The sequence below is a fragment of the Lepus europaeus genome, chromosome 13 (assembly GCF_033115175.1).
Source record: "Lepus europaeus isolate LE1 chromosome 13, mLepTim1.pri, whole genome shotgun sequence".
NCBI classification, from domain to species: Eukaryota; Metazoa; Chordata; class Mammalia; order Lagomorpha; family Leporidae; genus Lepus; species Lepus europaeus.
Genome location: NC_084839.1, coordinates 89,933,529 through 89,953,665, shown reverse-complemented (window position 1 = coordinate 89,953,665; position 20,137 = coordinate 89,933,529). Strand labels below are relative to the sequence as shown.

Below are 20,137 nucleotides of genomic sequence, written 5' to 3'. Positions count from 1 at the left end.
TGGGTCTCAAACCTGCACCCATATGGGATGCTGGCACTGCAGGTGGTGGCTTTACCCACTACACCTCAGTGTCAGCCCCTCCCCATCTTTCTGATTGCTTCCTAGGGCACTGAACGTGGCAGGATTCTGACCAATTTTTCCACTCTGGCTGATTTTTTGTTTTGTTTTGTTTTTTGGCCTAATATGTAAGACCAAATAATTTCAACTTGTCAGAACTTACATAGTCAGTTCAACAAAACACACCTGAAATTTAAAAATAACATCAGTCCTGGGGCTGATGTTGTGGCATAGCAGATGAAGCCACCTCCTGTGACATTGGCATCCTACGTGGGCACTGGTTTGAGTCCTGGCTGCTCCACTTCCAACCCAGCTCCTTGCTATTGGCCTGGGAGAAGCAGCGGGAGATGCTCTAAGTGCCTGTGCCCCTGCCACCCAGTTGGGAGACTCGGATGAAGCTCCTGCCTGGCCTAGCTCCAGTGTTGTGGCCATCTGGGGCGTGAACCAGTGGATGGAAGACCTCTCCATCTCTCCCCATCTCTGTAATTCTACCTTTCCAATAAGCAAATATTTTGAAAAATGAAAAATCAAAAGAGCATCATTCCTAGGCATAGTTCTTATTATCCTTGACCTCACTGAAGACCTTTTGTCTAGAATATCCTTACATTGGTTACTCCTAGCTTTGTTGCAGTGCAGCTTTGATAACCTACGCCACTATTTTGCTGGGCCTAGCACATTCCTCATCTTCAGGAAAGTGGGTGTTTATTCTTAAAATATGTAAATTACATGGCATAGAGCCAGTTAAGTCTTGATAAGTAGGGAGAGGGATATATTGGGGCTACAGGGTTCTGTAACTTGTCTCATTGCAGTAACGTGGGTAACTGTGCTTTGAAACCCTCTCCAGGGAGCAGGGTTTTTCACGCTGCATTCAACACTCTCATTAGCCACCTTAGCACATCGGCCTGAGAGAGTTTTTCCCCCTCAGGGTAAAACATCCCAGACCATCGATTTTGTTTATTTATTTATTTTTTTCAGAAAGCTTGGCTTTCTGATGTGTGAAGTGCTATAGCTTTTAGTAAAAGGTGTCAGGGAATTCTGGACTGTCGAAGAACAAAAGAGAAGCGAAGCGTCTTTCCCTTTGGGGACTGCAAGGTACTTGCAGGATCAGCTGAGAAGCGAAGGCTGACGCAGTCCAGCCAGTTGGCGGCGTCAGCTGGTGTCCTCTGCCTGTTACCTTGTGGGGGGCTTGCAGCTGGCTCTTGGGTCACCCCCAAGGCTGACCGTGGTTGTGGTCCTTGGGTCAGGTCACACTGGGGTGTGGCTGCAGAAGTGCCTCTTCCATGGAGACGTTGCACACTTGGCTTCTGTGCTTGGGGGCGGGGGGTTGCAGTGGGTCTCTGGTACGTTTCTCTAGAGGGGAGCAGTCACTCCCGCTGCAGCCATCTTGGAAAGGCTCCTGTCAGAGATGGGAGAGACACTTTTTCAGGGCTGGGGCCCTGGAAGTTAAACTGACAAAAAGCAGATGAACAAGAAGAAGGCAGTTTATTTTAATGCTTGTAACATGCATGTAGGTGGAAGAAATTCTGTAATGAGCAACATAAAAGGGAGTTTAAAACTTGGGCATATATATATTATATATTAATATATAATATATTATGTATATTATATAATGTAAGTGTTTATGTATTTTAAGGCAGTATGTTTTAAAAGATTCTTTAAAACATTTATTTGAAAGGCAGAATTCTGGGGTGGCAGGAAAAGAGAGATTCCATATGCTGGTTCATTCCCTAAGTGGCTGGGATGACCAGGGCTGGGTCAGAGCCAGGAGCTTCTTCCGGGTCTCCCACATGGATGGCAGGGGCCCAGGCACTTGGGTCATCCTCTGCTGCTTTCCCAGGTGCCTTAGCAGGTAGCTGGATTGGAAATGGCACAGCCAGGACTTGAACCAGCGCCCATACGGGATGCTGGCACTGCAGGCAGCAGCTTAACCCATTATGCCACAGTGCCGACCCCAACGCTTTATTTTTTAAAACATGTTTACCTGAAAGGCAAAGCAGCAGACCCACGTAGATCTTCCTTCCCGTGGTTCACGTAGATCTTCCATCCCGTGGTTCTCTCCCCCAACGCTCACAACTGCTGGGGCCGGGCCTGGCCGAAGCCATGAGCCCGTGGCAGAGACTCGTACACTTGAGCCGTTTCCTACTGCCTCCCAAGTGCATAGCAGGAAGCTGTGTTGGAAGCAGAGGTAGAACTTGATCCCAAGCACTCTGATGGGGCATGTGGGCATCCCAGCAGTGGCTTAACTCGCTATACCACAGTGCCTGCGATTTATATTGCTCTAGTATCATCGATGGAGTAATAGATACTATGCGTTTATATAAAAATGAAGTATGTGTTTACATTGTACTCTTCATTGTGTTTGAAGCAAGAGAGAGCGTCCATCAGCTGGTTTACTCCCCAGATGTCCACACCAGCAGAAGCCAGGAGCCTGGAACTCAGTCTGGGTCTCCCGTGTAGAAGGCAGGGACTCAACCATGGGCAGCCTAAAAGGGAGCCATCTGCCTCCCAAGACGTGGATCAGCAGGAAGCTGGAATGGGAAGCAGGGCTGGGACTTGAACCCAGCACTCCGACAGGGATGCACGTGTCCCAGGTGGCATCGTAACTCCTGGGTCAAGTGCTGCTTCTAAAGCATCTTGAAGAGAGAACAAAAAATTGAAAGAGAAGTGACAACACAGGAAGGGTGTGTGGCAGCAAACTGTGGAAAGATGAACGGAGCACAGGTGTCTTTTTAAATTTTATTTATAACAAGAGCAGCAGTTGGGTAGCTAACATAATGAGCTCTTATTTTATTAGAAAAATGTTAAGAGGGAGAGAGACAGAGTGCATGCTCCATTTACTCCCCAGATGCACACAGTGGCCCCCAGTTGGGAGCCAGGGACTCCGTTTGTGTCTCCCACAGCGGGGTAGGAACTGAGTCACTTGAGCCATCACCTGCTGCTTCACAGCGTCCACACTAGCAGGAAGCTGGAGTCGAGAGCCAGAGCTGGGTATTGAACCCAGGCACTTGAGTGTGGAAGGCGAGGATCTTCAGCTACTGGGCCAGATGCCCACCTCGGGTGCTGCAGTAAGGTTTCTTAGGTGAATTCCCTGCAGTGGTGTCTCTAAGAGTCTAGGGCTTCCTCCTGGTACAGGAGAGGGAATGGCACTTGTTCACAGGAGAACTGTGTCTGGCTGTGGCCTAAGGCAGGGGCCGGGGGAAGGGAGGGGACAGAAAGCATTTCTGATGTCTACTTCTTAATTGTTATTGGGTCCAAATAAGGGAGCATATTTTGGGGTGACAGATTGACTTCTGACACTTTTTCTGAAATTCCTTTTTTTTTTTTTTTTTTACTTTTTTTTTTTTTGACAGGCAGAGTGGACAGTGAGAGAGACAGAGAGAAAAGTCTTCCTTTTGCCATTGGTTCACCCTCCAATGGCCGCTGTGGCTGACACGCTGCGGCTGGCGCACCGCGCTGATCCGAAGCCAGGAGCCAGTTGCTTCTCCTGGTCTCCCATGGGGTGCAGGACCCAAGCACTTGGGCCATCCTCCACTGCACTCCCTGGCCACAGCAGAGAGCTGGCCTGGAAGAGGGGCAACCGGGACAGAATCTGGCGCCCCAACCGGGACTAGAACCTGGTGTGCCGGCGCCGCTAGGCGGAAGATTAGCCTGTTGAGCCACAGCACCGGCCTTGAAATTCCCTTTAAACAATCCCGAGGAGGGGCAGGCATTTGGTGCAGCACTTAAGAAAGTGCTCTGCAGGGGCCAGCACTGTGGCGTAGCAGGTAAAGCCACCGCCTGCAGTGCCGGCATCCCATATGGGCGCTGGTTCGAATCCCAGCTGCTCCACTTCCAATCCAGCTCTCTGCTGTGGCCTGGGAAAGCAGCAGAAGATGGCCCAAGTCCTGGGGCCCCTGCACCTGCGTGGAAGACCTGGAAGAAGCTCCTGGCTTCAGGTCAGCACAGCTCTGGCCATTGCGGCCATCTGGGGAGTGAACCAGCGGATGGAAGACACCTCTGCCTCTGCCCCTCTGTAACTTTCTGCCTTTCAGATGAATAAATCTTTTTTTAAAAAAAGCGCTCGGGATACCTGCATCCAATATTGGAGAGCCTGTGTCTGGTCCTAATTCTGAGTGCAGCTTCCCGATGAACCACACCCTGGAGGTTAGCAGATGATAGACCGAGTGTTTGGGTTTCCATCACCCACGTGGGAGACGTGAATTGAGTTCTTGGCTCCTGGCTTCAGCCTGGACCAGCCCTGGTTGTTGTGGACATTTGGGGAGTGAAGCAGTGGGTGGGAGATTGTCTGTCTGTCTGTCTGTCTCTCTGTCTTTCTGTCTCTCTGCCTTTCAAATTAAATCTTTGTTTCCATTTTTAAGTCCTGAGAAGGCATAGCTCTGGGCAGCGAGGGGCCTGCTGGGCTCTGCCTGGCAGCACGGGAGTGGTGAGACTTCCCCCTTCCTGTGGCCAAAGCCTAAGGATCTGGGAGTTGACTTTTCCTCTGCATGCCCTGGATGTTGTCTGACTACTCTCTAAAGCTTAAGTAAGCAGACAGACTCCTCCTGCTTCAACCTGTGCCTGGGATCGGCCATTGCCCACAGAAGTCAGAAGTCTGTGCATCCACAGAGGTCGTTGAGTAGTATGGTTAGTGGTGCGTTGAGCCTGTGAGTTTAAAGTAAATTGAAAGTATGTGATTGACAACATTAAGGGGAGGGGAAGAAGGGGGGAAAGTATGGATATCTTAGAGCTGTATCTACGGAATACGTGGGATCTATTCTCTTTAAAACATTAAAAAGTAGTCTGTCCATCATTGTGGCCATGTCCAGCCCCATGAGGTCAGCAGCTCCGCCCCTTTGCTGTAGACTTTTATGAACACCCCATCACGTCTCCCTCTGAGCACAGGGAGAAGTCTACATTCAGTGTATAGCAGACACATCTTTACAAGTTTATTGGGGTTGTGTGTTGGGCTAGCCGTAGAGATGGCAGTCAAGGTGTCAGTGTCCCACGTTGGAGTGCTCCCGGGAGGCAGCATCCAGGGCTCAAGTAACTGGATCTCTCCTGCCCCCACGCAAGAGACGCATCCAGTAGACTCGACCTCCGCCTGGCTTAGCCCTGGACATCCCTGGCGTTTGAGAGCTCCCTATCTGCCTCTGTGTCTCAAATAAAATTGGAAAAGCTCATCTTTCTTAATTATAACTTTTAAAAAGATTTATTCTAAAGGCAGAGATGCAGAGAGAGAAAGAAAGGTCTTCCATCCACTGGTTCACTCCCTAGATGACTGAAATGGCCAGAGCTGCGCTGATCCGAAGCCAGGAGTCAGAAGCTTCTTCCAGGTCTCCCACGCAGGTGCAGGGGCCCAAGGACTCGGGCCATCTTCTACTGCTTTTCCAGGCCACAGCAGAGAGCTGGATTGGAAGTGGAACAGCCAGGACTCAAACTGGCGCCCATATGGGATGCCGGCACTGGAGACCGGGGCTTTAACCCACTGTTCCACAGCGTCAACCCCTCTTAATTATAGCTTTAATGATTTTGTTTATAACGCTACATAAAATTAGGAAAATTAAAGAAAAATATGAAAATTCAAACCATTTAACATTTCACCAACCTTTAGATTTTTCTGAAAAAAATAATTGCATTCAATGACATTATTAAATTTTTTTTCATTTATTAAACTTTTATTTAATGAATATAAATTTCCAAAGTACAGCTCATGGGTTACAATGGCTTCCCCCCTCCCATAACTTCCCTCCCACCCGCAACCCTCCCCTTCCCGCTCCCTCTCCCCTTCCATTCACATCAAGATTCATTTTCAATTCTCTTTATATACGGAAGATCAGTTTAGTAGACATTATTAAAATTTTTTTAGAACGAAAGACAGCATGACATAGGAGAGGCTTCCTTTCTTAGATCCCTCCCCAAATGCCTGTAACAAACAGAGCTGTGCCACGCTGAAGCCAGGAGCCCAGAACTCCATCCCAGTTTCCCACCTGGGAGGCAGGTACCCAACCATTTGAACCATCATCTGCTACTTTCCCAGGCGCAATAGCAGGACACTGGATCAGAAGCAGAGTCCGGGACTTGAAGCAGCTCTCCCAGGTGGCATGAACGTGTCCCATGAGGTGGCTTGAGTCGCTACACCACAGCACCTGCCCCGACATTGTTATCTGTCATGCCAATCCCCAGTTTTAATTTCTGAAATATTTTGTGTTGGGCAAAGGCTTCAAAGCCCCACCCCCACAAAACTGCCATTTATTAAGGGACACACTTTCCTTGAGACATGTGTAATTCAGAAATAAGGAAAACACTAATAAAAATTAAAGACCATAGTGAGCGAGCTGTTATCAAAGCTGAGTGGCATGTGTGAGGCCAGGATCCTGGAGTTCCTGAGGGGCTGCTCGTGTGGAGGTACCAAGGATGTACTTTGAGTGACAAAATTGGCAATGACCTTTCTAGGATGGGGGATCGGAACTCTGGCTTGGCGATACGTTGTCACCCCTTAGGAAGAGGCCACAGCCTGCCTTTCTAGGCCCTTCTGCCACCCCAGATTACAAAGTATGTAGGCCTCTAATTGTATTGTGTTCAATGGTTCACTCCCCCAAATGCCTGCAGTAGCTGTTTCTGGGTCAGGCCAAAGCCAAAGCTGGGGACCCAATCCAGGTCTTCCTTGTGGGTGGTAGGGACCCAACTACTGGGGCCATCACCTGCTAGCTCCCAGGTGCACCTTAGCCGAAGAGCTGACACCTGCTGTACCAGGCGCCAGTGTTCCAAGCAGAGTCTTAACCCTGCGCTAAACACTTGCCCCCATGCCACGGTCTTGAACCTGCTGAGGAAGACGTTAAATCAGACAGTTGACTCCCGCTTGGGTAGCTCTTCAGGGCTGATGCAGTGAGTCCCGTGGCTGAACCCGCTCAGCCCTCCTGTTCCTGTAGAGAAGAATGGGGAGGATGTAGAAGATAGTAATGCATTTGGGAGCTGGGGCTTAGGAGTGGAGTGATTCTGCAGAAGCCTCCTGGCTGCGTAGCGGCAGAGTAAGAGGCTTGTTCTCGGGTTTTCAGAGCTTGTGACGGCTCGTCGAGCCCCGGCCCCTCCTTTTCTGTGGTGGTCAAGGTTCTGGGTGACGTCACAGACAGGTGACAGCTGTCATCCCTTCCGGTCCAGCAGCACATGTGTTCGGTCAAAGCAGCTCCGAAGCCTCGGGACAGTGTGTGTCCGTCCTTCCTGCTTCCCGTCCCCTCCTCCCCGACCTGCCCATCTCACCGGATTCTGTGTGCCAGGCCCTGATTGCCGAGGAGACCAGCAGCCGGCTCGCTGAGCAGGAGGAGGAGCCCGAGAAGTTCCGCGAGGCGCTGGTGAAGTTCGAGGCCAGGTTCAACTTCCCCGAGGCCGAGAAGCTGGTCACCTTCTACTCGTGCTGCTGCTGGAAGGGCAGGGTGCCCCGCCAAGGCTGGCTGTACCTCAGCATCAACCACCTCTGCTTCTACTCCTCCTTCCTGGGCAAGGAGCGTAAGTGATGCTCACCCGGCACCGGCACCGGCGGGGGCGGGCGGGGGTGCGTCCTCCCCAGGAAAGGGCAGCCCGCGAGATGCCTGGCACTGCGCCCCATAAAAGCCCCGAGCGTGGGATGTTCGACAACTAAAGATCTTAACGTATGGTTTGAGAGGCCTTCTGTTGAAACGTGATTTGTTTTCAAACGACTTGGGCAGATGACGATACTGAACCACATAGCTGCGCCCGCCCGCAGGTTAGATCTGGGGAGAATTCGTCTCTCGCTACTGCCTCAAGGCACAGTTCTGTGTGGGTCATTTCATTTATTTATTTACTTGAAAGACACACAGAAAGAAGGAAGGGTTCACTCCCCAACTGCAGCCCCAGTGGCTGGAGCTGTGCTGATCCGAAGCCAGGAGCTTCTTCCGCGTCTCCCACGCAGGTGCAGGATCCCAAGGACTTGGGCCGTCTTCCACTGCTTTCCCAGGCCATAGCAGAGAGCTGGATTGGAAGTGGAGTAGCCAGGACTTGAACCGGCATCCTTATGGGATGCCGGCACTGCAGGTGGAGGCTTTACCTGCTACGCCACGGTGCTGACCCCTCAAATTTTTAAGAGGCACTGTTGAAAAAATTCTCCTTAGTTCTTCCAGAATCAACTACTGTTTGGAGTGCCCATGCTGCGTGTCAACAGATGTTGCGTGTGTTACATGTATCATCGCACAGGATGTAGATTACAAATATGATTTATATCTCAAGTAGAAGCGGTAGCAAGGGCTCCTGTAAAGGAGGGGCCGGCTTCCTGCATGTGATCCTCCATCCTCTTCCCAGCTCCCCAGCCTCGGCTCTGAGGCTCCAGGACGTACACCCTATTTGCACAGCCCTCCCCTCCCCTGGAGTCTGCTCTGACCCAGCCCTGGCCGTTCTGAAAGACTCGGCCTTCCCTTCCTCTCCCCATATTTAGTCTGCCTGTAAACTCCTGTTCATCCTTCAAAACCCAGTCTGCGATTTGTCACTTCCAAGAAGCCTCTCCTGGCTCCCATACATTTTATGCCATATCTGTTTTCTATATGGGTCCCCTCGGGTCAGTGGTCACTTAACTGTTGCTGTGTGTGTGTTTCCTGTTGGAATGAGCTTCTTAAATGCAGGCCTCTTCACTAAGTAGATGCTTGATAAGTGAACGTTTGGGAGCTGTGTGTGTGAGAGGGAAAGACTGGCCGTGAAAGCCACGGAAAGCAGCCGGAGAAGTGTAGTCTTGAGCTGACGTAGAAACGTGGCCTTGGAAAGTGGAAGCTTTGAAAACAGCATTGCAGGGTAGCTTGTTTCTACAAGTTTGGCAGAAATGAAAACACTTCGTCATTGCCTACTTTATTTGAAAAGGAAAAATCTTTAAGATTTTGAGAGGCAGAGTTACAGAGAGAGGGAGAGACAGAGGTCTTCTATCCACTGGTTTGCTCCCCAGATGGCTGGAGCTGAGCTGATATGAAGCCAGGAGCCTCCTCTGGGTCCTCCGTGCAGGTGCAGGGGCCCATGCCCTTGGACCATCTTCCACCGCTTTCCCAGGCCATAGACAGAGAGCTGGATCAGAAGAGGAGCAGCCGGGAAACAAACCGGTGCCTGTATGGGATGTTGGCACTGCAGACGGAGTCCTAGCCTCCTATACCACAGCACCAGCCCCAGGAAATTATTTTCTAACACTTACTAACGATCATCATTAAACCGAATTGTGTTCAGGTAAGATTTGGAAAAAAGGCTTCCTATGACTCGATAGCCTTTGTCTGTATCAGTTCTTCTGGTGTCTCCTCAGGAAAACCAGCCAGTCGGCTGGGAGGCTTCGTGTTCTGTCTATAGAGCGTGCTGGTACCACTGCATTGGGAACATTGCTGAGAACAGAGCTCTCATTAGCATTTCCTAAAAAAAAACTACCTGTGCTCCATCTTTAGAGACCAGAGCATCATCATTTGACGGGCTCCATGAGCAGTCCATTGCTCTACAGGAGATCATGAATAATTCTTTTTTTTTTAAAGATTTATTTTATTTATTTGAAAGAGTTACAGAAAGAGGTATAGATAGATCTTCCATCCATTGGTTCACTCCCCAGGTGGCCACAATGGCCAGAGCAGCGCCAATGCGAAGCCAGGAGCCAGGAGCTTCTTCAGGTCTCCCACATGGGTGCAGGGGCCCAAGGACTTGGGCCATCTTCTGTTGCTTTTCCAGGCCGTAGCAGAGAGCTGGATGGGAAGAGAAGCAGCCGGGACTAGAACCAGCGCCCATATGGGATGCCGGTGCTTCAGGCCAGGGCTTTAACCTGCTGCACCACAGCACTGGCGCCATGAATAATTTTATTTTGCATTCCTTATCCCCCATAGCTGGCGCTACGAATGTTGCTTTTGAAACCAGGCTTTATATGAATTAGGAAACTTGGACATGTCGAGGTTCAGGTGTCCTTGAGCAAGTTTCCATGTTAACTTGGTGTTCCTGAACAGTGTTCTTGGAAGTATGTGGTCGGCAGCGACTTGGGGAGATCTCGCTTGAATCTTTAAGATATGAGCTGTGTTTTCATCAGCAGCTTCTGTGTTCTGTCCTGCTGTCTTGAAAAGGCATTTGTGGGGGCCGGTGCTGTGGCACAGCGGGCTAACGCCCTGACCTGAAGCGCCGGCGTCCCATATGGGCTCCGGTTCGAGACCCAGCCGCTCCATTTCCGATCCAGCTCTCTGCTATGGCCTGGGAAAGCAGTAGAAGATGGCCCAAGTCCTTGGGCCCCTGCACCCACATGGGAGACCCGGAAGAAGCTCCTGGCCTCCTGGCTTTGGATCGGCGCAGCTCTGGCTGTTGCGGCCAACTGTGGAGTGAACCATCGGGTGGAAGACCTCTCTCTCTGCCTCTCCTTCTCTCTCTGTAACTCTGACTTTCAAATAAATAAAATAAATCTTTAAAAAAGAAAAGAAAAGGCATTTGTGTTCCAGCAGGAAGAGTGCTTGGGACTGCCCTCTGTCGACTCGCTCACCTTTGGCTCGCGTTTTTTGGCACATGTAAATTTTTTTCCTCCTTTCTCTTGCAGTTAAACTCGTTGTCCCTTGGGTTGACATCCAGAAGTTAGAGAGGACGTCCAATGTCTTCCTGACGGATACCATCCGCATCACCACGCAGAACAAGGAGCGGGACTTCTCCATGTTCTTGAACCTGGACGAGGTGTTCAAGATCATGGAGCAGCTGGCGGACGTGACGCTCCGAAGGCTGCTGGACAACGAAGTCTTTGACCTGGACCCGGACCTGCAGGAGCCGAGCCAGGTCACCAAGAGGTGAGGGCTTCCTTCCCCGAGAGTCCCCCGGCCGCACAGGGGAGGGGTCGGGTACGACCTTGCAGCGGGGGCAGAGCCTGCACCTGCGTGCATGTGTGTCGACCTCAGTTGTGCTAGGCTGAGAGGTCCTTGTGCAGAGTAACCCAGGCTCTCCTGTAGAGTTCATCGTGACACATCCCATCATTAGACACCATCGTGACTCACTGCCTTGTGTGCTCGACTTGGGTTTCTATAGCCCGGTCACCTCTTCTATGAACGTCGATTTTGAAATCGCTGAAGAAGAGGGCTTCTAAAAAGTGAAGTGTGGGCAACCTCACGATGGAGATCTGTTACGTCCTGTGCTTCAAGGCGTTTTTGTCTCTCCCTGTCCAGTTCCTTTGTAGAAAGCTTTAGGACAGCTGGACTGACTTTGGGTCCTCATTTGTCCTGTGAAATGTGCCTAATGGTGTATTAAGTCAGTCTTAGTCTTTATTTGCTGTGAATTGATAGTGAGTATGAAGACTTTGGAGATGGTTGGTCAAGTTGTTAGCTACTTTCAGGAAATTCAGCTGTTTTTTTGTTTTTTTAAAGATTTATTTATTTGTTTGAAAGAGTTACACAGGGAGAGAAGGAGAGGCAGAGAGAGAGAGAAGTCTTCCATCCGCTGGTTCGCTCCCCAGTTGGCTGCAACAGTCAGAGCTGCACCAATCTGAAGCCAGGAGCCAGAAGCTTCTTTCTGGTCTCCCACGTGGGTGCAGGATCCCAAGGACTTGGGCCATCTTCCACTGCTTTCCCAGGCCACAGCAGAGAGCCGGATCGGAAGTGGAGCAGCCGGGAATTGAACCGGCGCCTACATGGGATGCCGGCACTGGAGGCAGTGGCTTTACCCAATTACGCTACAGCGCTGGCCCCTGTGTTTTGTTTTTATCTGAAGTTTGAGCCACGGTGTTTGAGCTTCCCTTTGATTTCTGGGTTTGTGGCTCCTGACTGGGTCGTTGCAGCCCCAGGTCGGAGGTGAACTGTTAGACAGAGGGATCCTTTGAGGACGGAGGGCTGACGTGGCTGCATCTTGCCGCTGAAGTGACAGAGTCCCCTGTTAATACAGAACTTGAGTATCGCTAGTCCTAAAGCAATTCTTACTGGGCTAAAGTACACACATGTGACGTGAGATTTAGCATGTTAACCGTCTTTCAGTGTACAGTGGCCTTGAGACCTTGTTGCCCCTCGGCGCCGTCCCTCCCCTGGACTTCTTGCCTTGCCTAAGTGAACCTGCACATCCATTAAGCACTGACTCCCTACACCCTGTCCCAGGCCTGGGTGACCCCGTTCTACCTGGTGTCTGTGGATCTCACCGGTCCTCCTCCGTCCTGTAAGTGGAATCATGCCGTCCTTGTCCTCTGACAGCTGGCTTATTTTCCTCAGGACAGGGTCTTGAAGGCCCACCCGTGTTGCACGGCTGTCAGAATTTCCTGCCTTTTGGAGGCTGAGGGATGCCCCGTTGGGCACTGATAGCACGGTGTGTTTATCCGTTCACCTGTTGGGGCGCACTGGAGTTGTCTGCACCTTTGGGAGACTGGATAATGCTGCTAACTGAGTATGCAAATATTGAGTCTGCAGGTGTCTCTGAGTCCTTCCTCCCAGTTCTTTTGAGAATACCCGGAAGTGGAATTGCTGGATCATATGTTAATTCTCCTTTTAAGAACCACTACTCATTTAGTTTTTAAAATAATTATTTGAGGGGCCAGCGCTGTGGCTCATTTTGTTAATCCTCCGCCTGTGGCACCGACATTCCATATGGGCGCCGGGTTCTGGTCCTGGTTGCTCCTCTTCCAGTCCAGCTCTCCGCTGTGGCCTGGGAGGGCAGTGGAGGATGGCCCAGGTCCTTGGGCCCCTGCACCTGCATGGGAGACCAGGAGGAAGCTCCTGGCTCCTGGCTTCGGATCGGCACAGTACTGGCCGTAGCAGACATTTGGGGAGTGAACCAATGGAAGGAAGACCTTTCTCTCTCTCACTGTCTATAACTCTACCTGTCAAATAAAAATATATATATATATATTATTTGAAAGAGTTACAAGGCAGGGGTCTTCCATCTGCTGATTCATTCCCCAAGTGCATGCAACAGCCAGGGCTGACTCTAGGTCAAAGCTAGAAGGCTTGAGATTCATCCAGGTCTCCCACAAGGGTGGCAGGGGCCCAAGCACTTGGGCCATCTTCCGCTGCTTCCCCAAGCCATAGCAGAGAGCTGGATTGGAAGTAGAGCATCTGGGACTCGAACCGGCGCCCATGTGGGATACCGGCACTGCAGGCAGTGGCTTTCTGTCTGTACCAAAAGCCTGTCCCTGCTTGTTTAATTTTGTAAAAGTTTTTAAATGTATCTTAGTGATCTTATTTGCTTTGTTTTTGATTTTTTTTTTTTAAATGGCTAAAGAGAAAGACTAACCGTAGGTGTTGGGCTCGTGCTAGGGAGTTGGTTTAGCATGGCAGCATCGGGAACACTCTGCATGGCCAGCAGCAGCGTCTCCATGCCTTTCTTGGCCTCAGTTGTTAATACAAGGGCGCGATGACGCACTGTCGGCCCAGAAGCCTTCACTTGAAAACCCCCGCAACGCCCCCGAACCTGAAACTTCTTGAGTAACAACACCCCAAAGTTTTGCATGTCAGAACCTTTCGGATTAGGTATGCTCCACTGGCAGCGTCCATGCAAATATTCCAAAATCTGGAAAACTTCAAAATGTGAAAGCTCCTGGTCCTAGCACTCAGGTAAGGGATACTCAGCCTGTGCCGAGTTCCTTGACAGCTTTGTGGTCTAGCGCTCGCTGAGAATGCAAAGCGAGTTATTCCGTAAACACCTGCACTGTCTTGTCAGCCGCAGGGGAGTGTGTACCTGTCTGACGAGCGGTCCCCGAAGGGCAGCTTGTTTTTTTTTTTATTTTTATTTTTTATTTTTTGACAGGCAGAGTGGATAGTGAGAGAGACAGAGAGAAAGGTCTTCCTTTTCTGTTGGCTCACCCTCCAATGGCCGCTGTGGCTGGTGTACCACGCTGATCCGGAGCCAGGAGCCAGGTGCTTCTCCTGGTCTCCCATGGGGTGCAGGGCCCAAGAACTTGGGCCATCCTCCACTGCACTCCCTGGCCACAGCAGAGAGCTGGCCTGGAAGAGGGGCAACCGGGATAGAATCCGGCACCCCAACCGGGACTAGAACCCGGTGTGCCGGCACCGCAGGTGGAGGATTAGCCTGTTGAGCCGCGGCGCCGGCCGGCAGCTTGTTTATAGTTCGCATGCACTCAGAATTCAGATCCTTTCCTGCTGGTGCAACCATTGTGACCGGATCATGCTTCCTCCCAAGTAGGGTAGTCATCCTAAACACTCTTGATTTATTTGTTTATTTTGTAAAATCCCAACAAGTTTCGCATAGTTTTGAATCACCTCTGATCACTTGGCAACTCTGTGGCAAGACCAAAGGGTGCCCGTCACCCCTTTCTGAAGAAGGGACACCGGAGGGGGGAAACTGTGTGTGTTGGACAGCCCTGGGGGCACAGACTTGCAGGGATGTTCCAGCATGCTCTACGTGCAGATGTGGGGTTTGGGGCTTGGGGTCTGGGGAGCAGTGAGGAAAAGGGAGGTGGAAGACTTTTAGCACCTAAAACCTTTCTGGGGAAAATCATCTGCCTAGGAACAAAGGTGATCATGTTGATGTTTTGATTGACGTCCCAGAATCCCAGAATTCCAGGGGCCTTCCACAAGACTACTCTCCCCTTCTTTCCACCCTGGGAGCTATTAAGAAGGAGTGGGAGGGACCGGAGCTGTGGCGCAGTGGGTTAAAGCCCCAGCCTGCAGTGCTGGCATCCCATATGAGCGTTGGTTCAAGTCCCGGCTGTTCCTCTTCCGATCCAGCTCTCTGCTATGGCCTGGGAAAGCAGTAGAAGATGGCCCAAGTCCTTGGGCCCCTGCACCCACGTTGGAGACCTGGAAGAAGCTCCTGGCTCCTGGCTTCAGCTCAGCTCTGGCCGTTGCGGTCATTTGGGGAGTGAACCAGAAGAATGGAAAACCTTTCTCTCTCGGCCTCTTCTTTCTCTCTGTAACTCTTTCAAATAAATAAGGGAGTGGGAAGGACACACAGGGCCCTTGGGCTGCCTGGGAGTTGAGCTTCCAGGGTGCTCCAGGGCTGGCCCCCAAGACAGCAGACTCAGGCCCACAGCTGTCAACCACTTCCTCCCACGGTGAAAGGCTCACCGTTACCTCCCCGCTCCACGCTAGTTCTCGTGTGTAGCTTTTACCATGGAGATGTAGCCCTGCGAGGGTAAACAGGTAATGACTCAGTCCAGCTGGCACCCTGCCACAAGAGCTTCGCTTTCAGAGCTGAGACAAACAGTCTCCTCTGGTTCGGGGCACAGGCGAGTGTGTAGGAATGCCTCTCCGGATCTCTTTGGTTGATCCATGTTCCCTTCCCAGATAACGGCTTTGCTGGGGCGCCCTTGGGGTCAGAGTCCTCTGATTACCCATTAGTCACCTCTGCATGTGTGGTCAGTCCAGGGGAACTTAGGCACTTGGGCAGCGCACAGCTTGGGCCTCCCTGGGAGAGGGTGGATGGGATGGGACAAGTGAGAGCTGGCAGGGCTTGGGAGTCCTGGCTTCAGCATGGTCCAGGGTGGGGGCCTAGGACAGGGATTGTCAGCAGGGTGTTACTCAGAGTCCAGCCAGGCAGGGGCTGCCCAGGGAGGACGGAGGGGGAGAGGCGGAGGCAGGGAATAGGTTGGGTGGGTGGGTCCTGAAGCTCCCCAACAGAAATCTCCATCTTGAAGTTGGACGTGGGGGTTGAGCAAAGGGCAGGCGGCAGTTGTGTTTTGTGGGTGGGGCTCGTTGGTTGGAGAGGTGAAGGGCTTCCCTAAATTGAGTGAAAATCTACTTTGGCTGAACATGCTGGAGAACTCGGCTCCAGCAGTGGAGGGAGTGGAAGGAGGGTGAGCCTGTGCCGCAAGTTCTCCCCGCTGTTCTGTGCGGGTAAGCTGTGGCTGCAGCGGGGCAGGTGGCCTCCGCAGGAGTTCTGAACCATTTTCACCCCCCACGCCCCACCCCATAGGGCTTTGCAGCAGACAGGGCCCTTGGGCTCTTTCCTGCCAATATGCCCTCTGCCCCCAGGCCCTTTCCTGCCGCTCTCTTGCCGGTACTAGGAATGCCTGCCTTCCATCCTGACTCCAGCCTCGGCCCCGGGGTCTGTGCATCCTCTGGGACCAAATGAGACCTCTCTGGGGGCTCCTGTACTCCTAACAACCCCCACCTCGCAAGGGCAGGCCCGAGTCTCGCCCTCTATAATCGTGCAGCGCCCAGGATGTGCGGGGGTCGTTGGCAGGTGGGCTCTGGGGCAGGGCGGATGGAAGACAGTGAAGGCAAGGACACACCCTGTCTTGAGAGTGGACAGGGCTTCTGAATGTCCTGCCTTGCTCAGTCCTGCCTTGTCAAGGACTCGGTGTGGAGAGCTTTCCAGAACTGAAGGGCCGTGGGTGCCAGCTGAGCCTGCCGTACCTGGTGAGCCTCGTGTTCCGTCTCCCGAGTGCTCCTGGGCTACATACATTCTGCACAGGCTGCAGGGCCCCAGTGTCACCCCCACCCCTCCCGTAGGTCTCTTGGGGGTGACAGAAAAAAGATGTAACTCAGCACACACTTGAGAAATGTCGTCTGTGCAAGTCCTAGGTATCTGCTCGTTTGTAGGTGGCTAATGCTTGGCATTTCTGAGTTCGGGTGCGTAGGGGATGGATCTGTGTGGGTGGGCACAGAACCAAGAGCCACTGAAAAGCCTCTGCTGCTTCGTGAGGCCTGCTGACCTCAGGGGAGTGCGTTTGCCCTCTTACTCTGTAGGGGCAGGAGCCGTGCCTCAGGGCTTGCTCCCTGACCTGGCTAGGAACCAAACCTGCTTAACTCTGCAAACCAAATGACCCAATGCGGCGAGTGTTGACGGGTATGGCCTCCCATGGTATTCTTCCCCAACACACTCTAGAAGTTCAATGGGGGAAGAGAGGTGAGGAAACCCGTTTTTGATACATCTTTACTAATCTGAGAAAAGAGTCTTATTTTCCTGCAAAGAAAGAATTAAAGAACTACCTGCCCCTAGGTTTCTTGGGTCCAGGGCTATAGGGATTAAACCTGAGTTTTTATGAATGGTGTGCATGTAGTTGAGAATTTTCTGCACAGTTGTCATGCATAATTGCACTTGTTAATTTCAGCTTCAACAAGCTTGATGTTGCTCCCTGTTCTGATCAACCCATACACCCTACAAAGTCTCGGGCTCGGGGACGGCAGGTGTTACGTGGGATGGTTGGGAGTACCTCCCCCTGCCAGTCTCCGCTCTCCTGCAGCCGTGGCCTGGGCACCCCGGCACTGTGGGTCCTGGCTGGGCTGTCACAGGTGTTGCTGCTATGGCTTAGGGTGCTTGGTTAGCTGCCACCTTTTGAACGTTGGCTCATGACCCATGTCCGTTGAAAAGTGGAGACATTCAGAAAGTAGTGCGAGGTCAAAGATGCACACACACAAAAAAGTGTACCTTGTTTTCTGTGCTGCTCAGAAAAAGGAGTTGATATATTTAGAATCAAAACCACCACCTGCTGCAAGATGGACCCACAGGACAGGATGGTCTTAGGCTGAACTTCCTAGGGAGCTGGTTTTTCATCTCTGGAGTCACTGTGCTCTATGTCAGCCATGACAGAACTTTAAATATCCTGTGCATCACACATATTTAAAGGTGCACTTGGAAGACATGTTTTGAGGAGAGGGGAAGGGAAGCAACCCGGATCTTCAGAAAGTCCTCATTGCTGTATTTTCTTCATACTTGAGGTTTCTGGTCTGTGGCTGGCAAATTTGCAAGAGACCGGTGTCTTGAGGGACACGGAGAACAGCCCAGAAAGAGGAATGGGGACGTTGTGTGTCACCTACCCAGGCTGCTCAGAAACCACAGAGAAGCTGATGGAAGCGAGCTGTTGAGTAAGGCTGCAGGTGCACTGCTTAGAAAAAGAAAAAAAAAAAAAAAAAAAACAACAAACAAACTGTTCCTAGTTCACTTCAGATACGTGGACGCCTTATTCTTAATTGGAGGGGTTGCCTGTAACTTGTCCTGCCCTTCCTTGAACTTGGGCACACTTCTGTGCTCTGTTACCCACCACAGTGTTCACTGCTTCAGCCACCTTCTCGGGGGCATGAGAGACATCTTCCAGGAAGGAAAGACAAGGGAACTTCTTGGTGCTAGAACCACACTGATGAGCAATACGCTTATAAAAGCCAGTGGACCAGCATGCTTTGAAGACCAGGCTGTAAGTTTGCCAGTTGTTTTATTTTTTTAAAAGACTTATTTATTTGAAAGGCAGAGTTACAGAGAGGCAGAGATGGAGCGAGAGGTCTTCCATCTGCTGGTTCACCCACCAGATGACCGCAATGACCGGAGCTGTGCCGACCTGAAACCAGGAGCTTCTTCCAGGTCTCCCACATGGGTGCAGGAGCCCAAGGACTCGGGCCATCTTTTACTGCTTTCCCAGGCCATCGCAGAGAGCTGGATCAGAAGTGGAGCAGTCAGGACTCGAACCGGTGCCCATATGGGATGCCAGCACTGCAGGTGGCGGCTTTACCTGCTACACCACAGTGCTGGCCCCTAGTTTGCCAGTTTAAATGTACTGGACATGGGCAACTCCCAGGAGGACTAGGGATCATCTTGAGGGGTCTTACCTTCCTTTTTTTTCTTCTCCGTTTAGTTTATCTGTTTGAGAGGCAGAGTGACAGAGACTGATTTTCGAATGGCTGGTTCACTCCCCAGGTGGCCACAGTGGCAGGAGTGGGGCCAGGCTGAAGTCGGGAGCCAGGAACTACATCTGAGTCTTCCCACATGGGTGGCAGGGGCCCAAATACTTGAGCTGTCATCTTCTGCCTCCCAGGATGCACCAGCAGAAAGCTGGACTGGCAGCAGAGTAGCCGGGGGACTCGAACCAGCGCTCTGATATGAGACGCTGGAGTCGCAGACGGCGGCTTCCCTTGCTGTGCCACAGTGCTGGCCCCTTGCCTTGCATTCGTACAGCGTGTGAACTTCGAGTGTTCCCAGTGCTTGCGTATGCTCTCCTGGCACCTCTCGGAGGAAGCGCGGTCCCTTTGGTGGCATAGTCTGCATCGTGTCAGGTAGTTACGGAGCTGCCGCTTTGGCCTGTCACCCGTGGAACTTGTGTCATTTCTCTGTGTGCCTGGAGATCCTGCTGGGCACATGTGTGTCTTCTGGGTGAACAGAGTGGTAAATCCCACGGGCTGTCCCACCTCTGAATGACGCCTGCTCCTGGGGAAGCAGTTGTGCGATGGCTGGCGGTAAGACGTTGTGCAGGGCCGACGCTGCGGCGCAGTGGGCCAAGCCTCCACCTGCGGTACTGGCATCCCATATGTGGTTCGTGTCCCAGCTGCTCTTTGGAAAGCAGCAGAAGATGCCCGAGTGTCTGGGCCCCTGCACCCATGTGGAAAACCCGGAAGAAGCTCCTGGCTTTGGATTGGCACAGCTCCAGCCATTGAGGCCGTTTGTGGAGTGAACCAATGGATGGAAGACCTCTCCCTCCACTTCTTTGTCTGATGCCCTGCCTTTCAAATACATGAAATAAATCTAAAACAAAAAATGACATCGTGCAGAGGGGTATCAGTATGGAAGCCCAGCCTGGTGGGGTTGAGGTAGGCTGCTAGCCCGGGGCCTTGGCCTCTGGAAAGCTCACCTGGGCCGTGCGCAGATTCTGGAGTTCAGAACTGATCGTGTTGCATTGATGTGACATTTTAAAAGTTGTCCTCTTCTCAAAAGGAAACAGCTCAAGTTGTAAAGCCAGTGTGTGGTTGGTAAGGTTTGCCTACCGTCTGTTCCTGGGGAAGCGCGTGTTGAAATCGGGTTGCCGTTGGGCCATGGGGCCTTGGAGAGGCGGTAGGGCTGCTGAGAGGGGTCAAGGCCTCTGTGGAGGAGCGAGCTCCTTCTCTTGGGCCGACCGCAGGTTGTCGGGTCGCTTTCCCTGCCCACTGCTAACGTTTAAGGTAAAGTCTTGGTGTACATCACGTTCTGCAATTTGGAAGTCGCTCATACGAACGAGATCTCTCTGTAGGAATCCCCCTTTTCTCTTTTAGTTGGATGGGACGTCATTTTGAGTTCATGGGAATCCATTGATCAAACAAATGTCAGGTATCTGTAACTATCAAAATGACACACAGAGTCTCATCCAGGGTTACAAAGCTAAGAGAGCCAAGAGTTCACGTTCCTGGCTTTGAGCAAAGTGCTCATTCTATTAGATAAATATGAAGAACCCTGATGTACCAAGGGGAAATTTTTCCCTCTGTTAGAA

The 20,137-nt window shown here is 51.7% G+C and overlaps 1 protein-coding gene across 2 annotated transcripts in view; it reads left to right on the top strand.

The window, feature by feature from the left end:
* The window catches only part of TBC1D8 (TBC1 domain family member 8), a 123,669-nt gene that overhangs the window by 72,566 nt on the left and 30,966 nt on the right, over positions 1-20,137 (top strand). For both annotated transcript variants that reach the window (XM_062209959.1, XM_062209960.1), the window contains exons 4-5: positions 7,311-7,539; positions 10,580-10,820. In XM_062209959.1, coding sequence (XP_062065943.1) covers positions 7,311-7,539; positions 10,580-10,820 — 470 coding nt within the window. The remainder of the gene's footprint in view (positions 1-7,310; positions 7,540-10,579; positions 10,821-20,137) is intronic.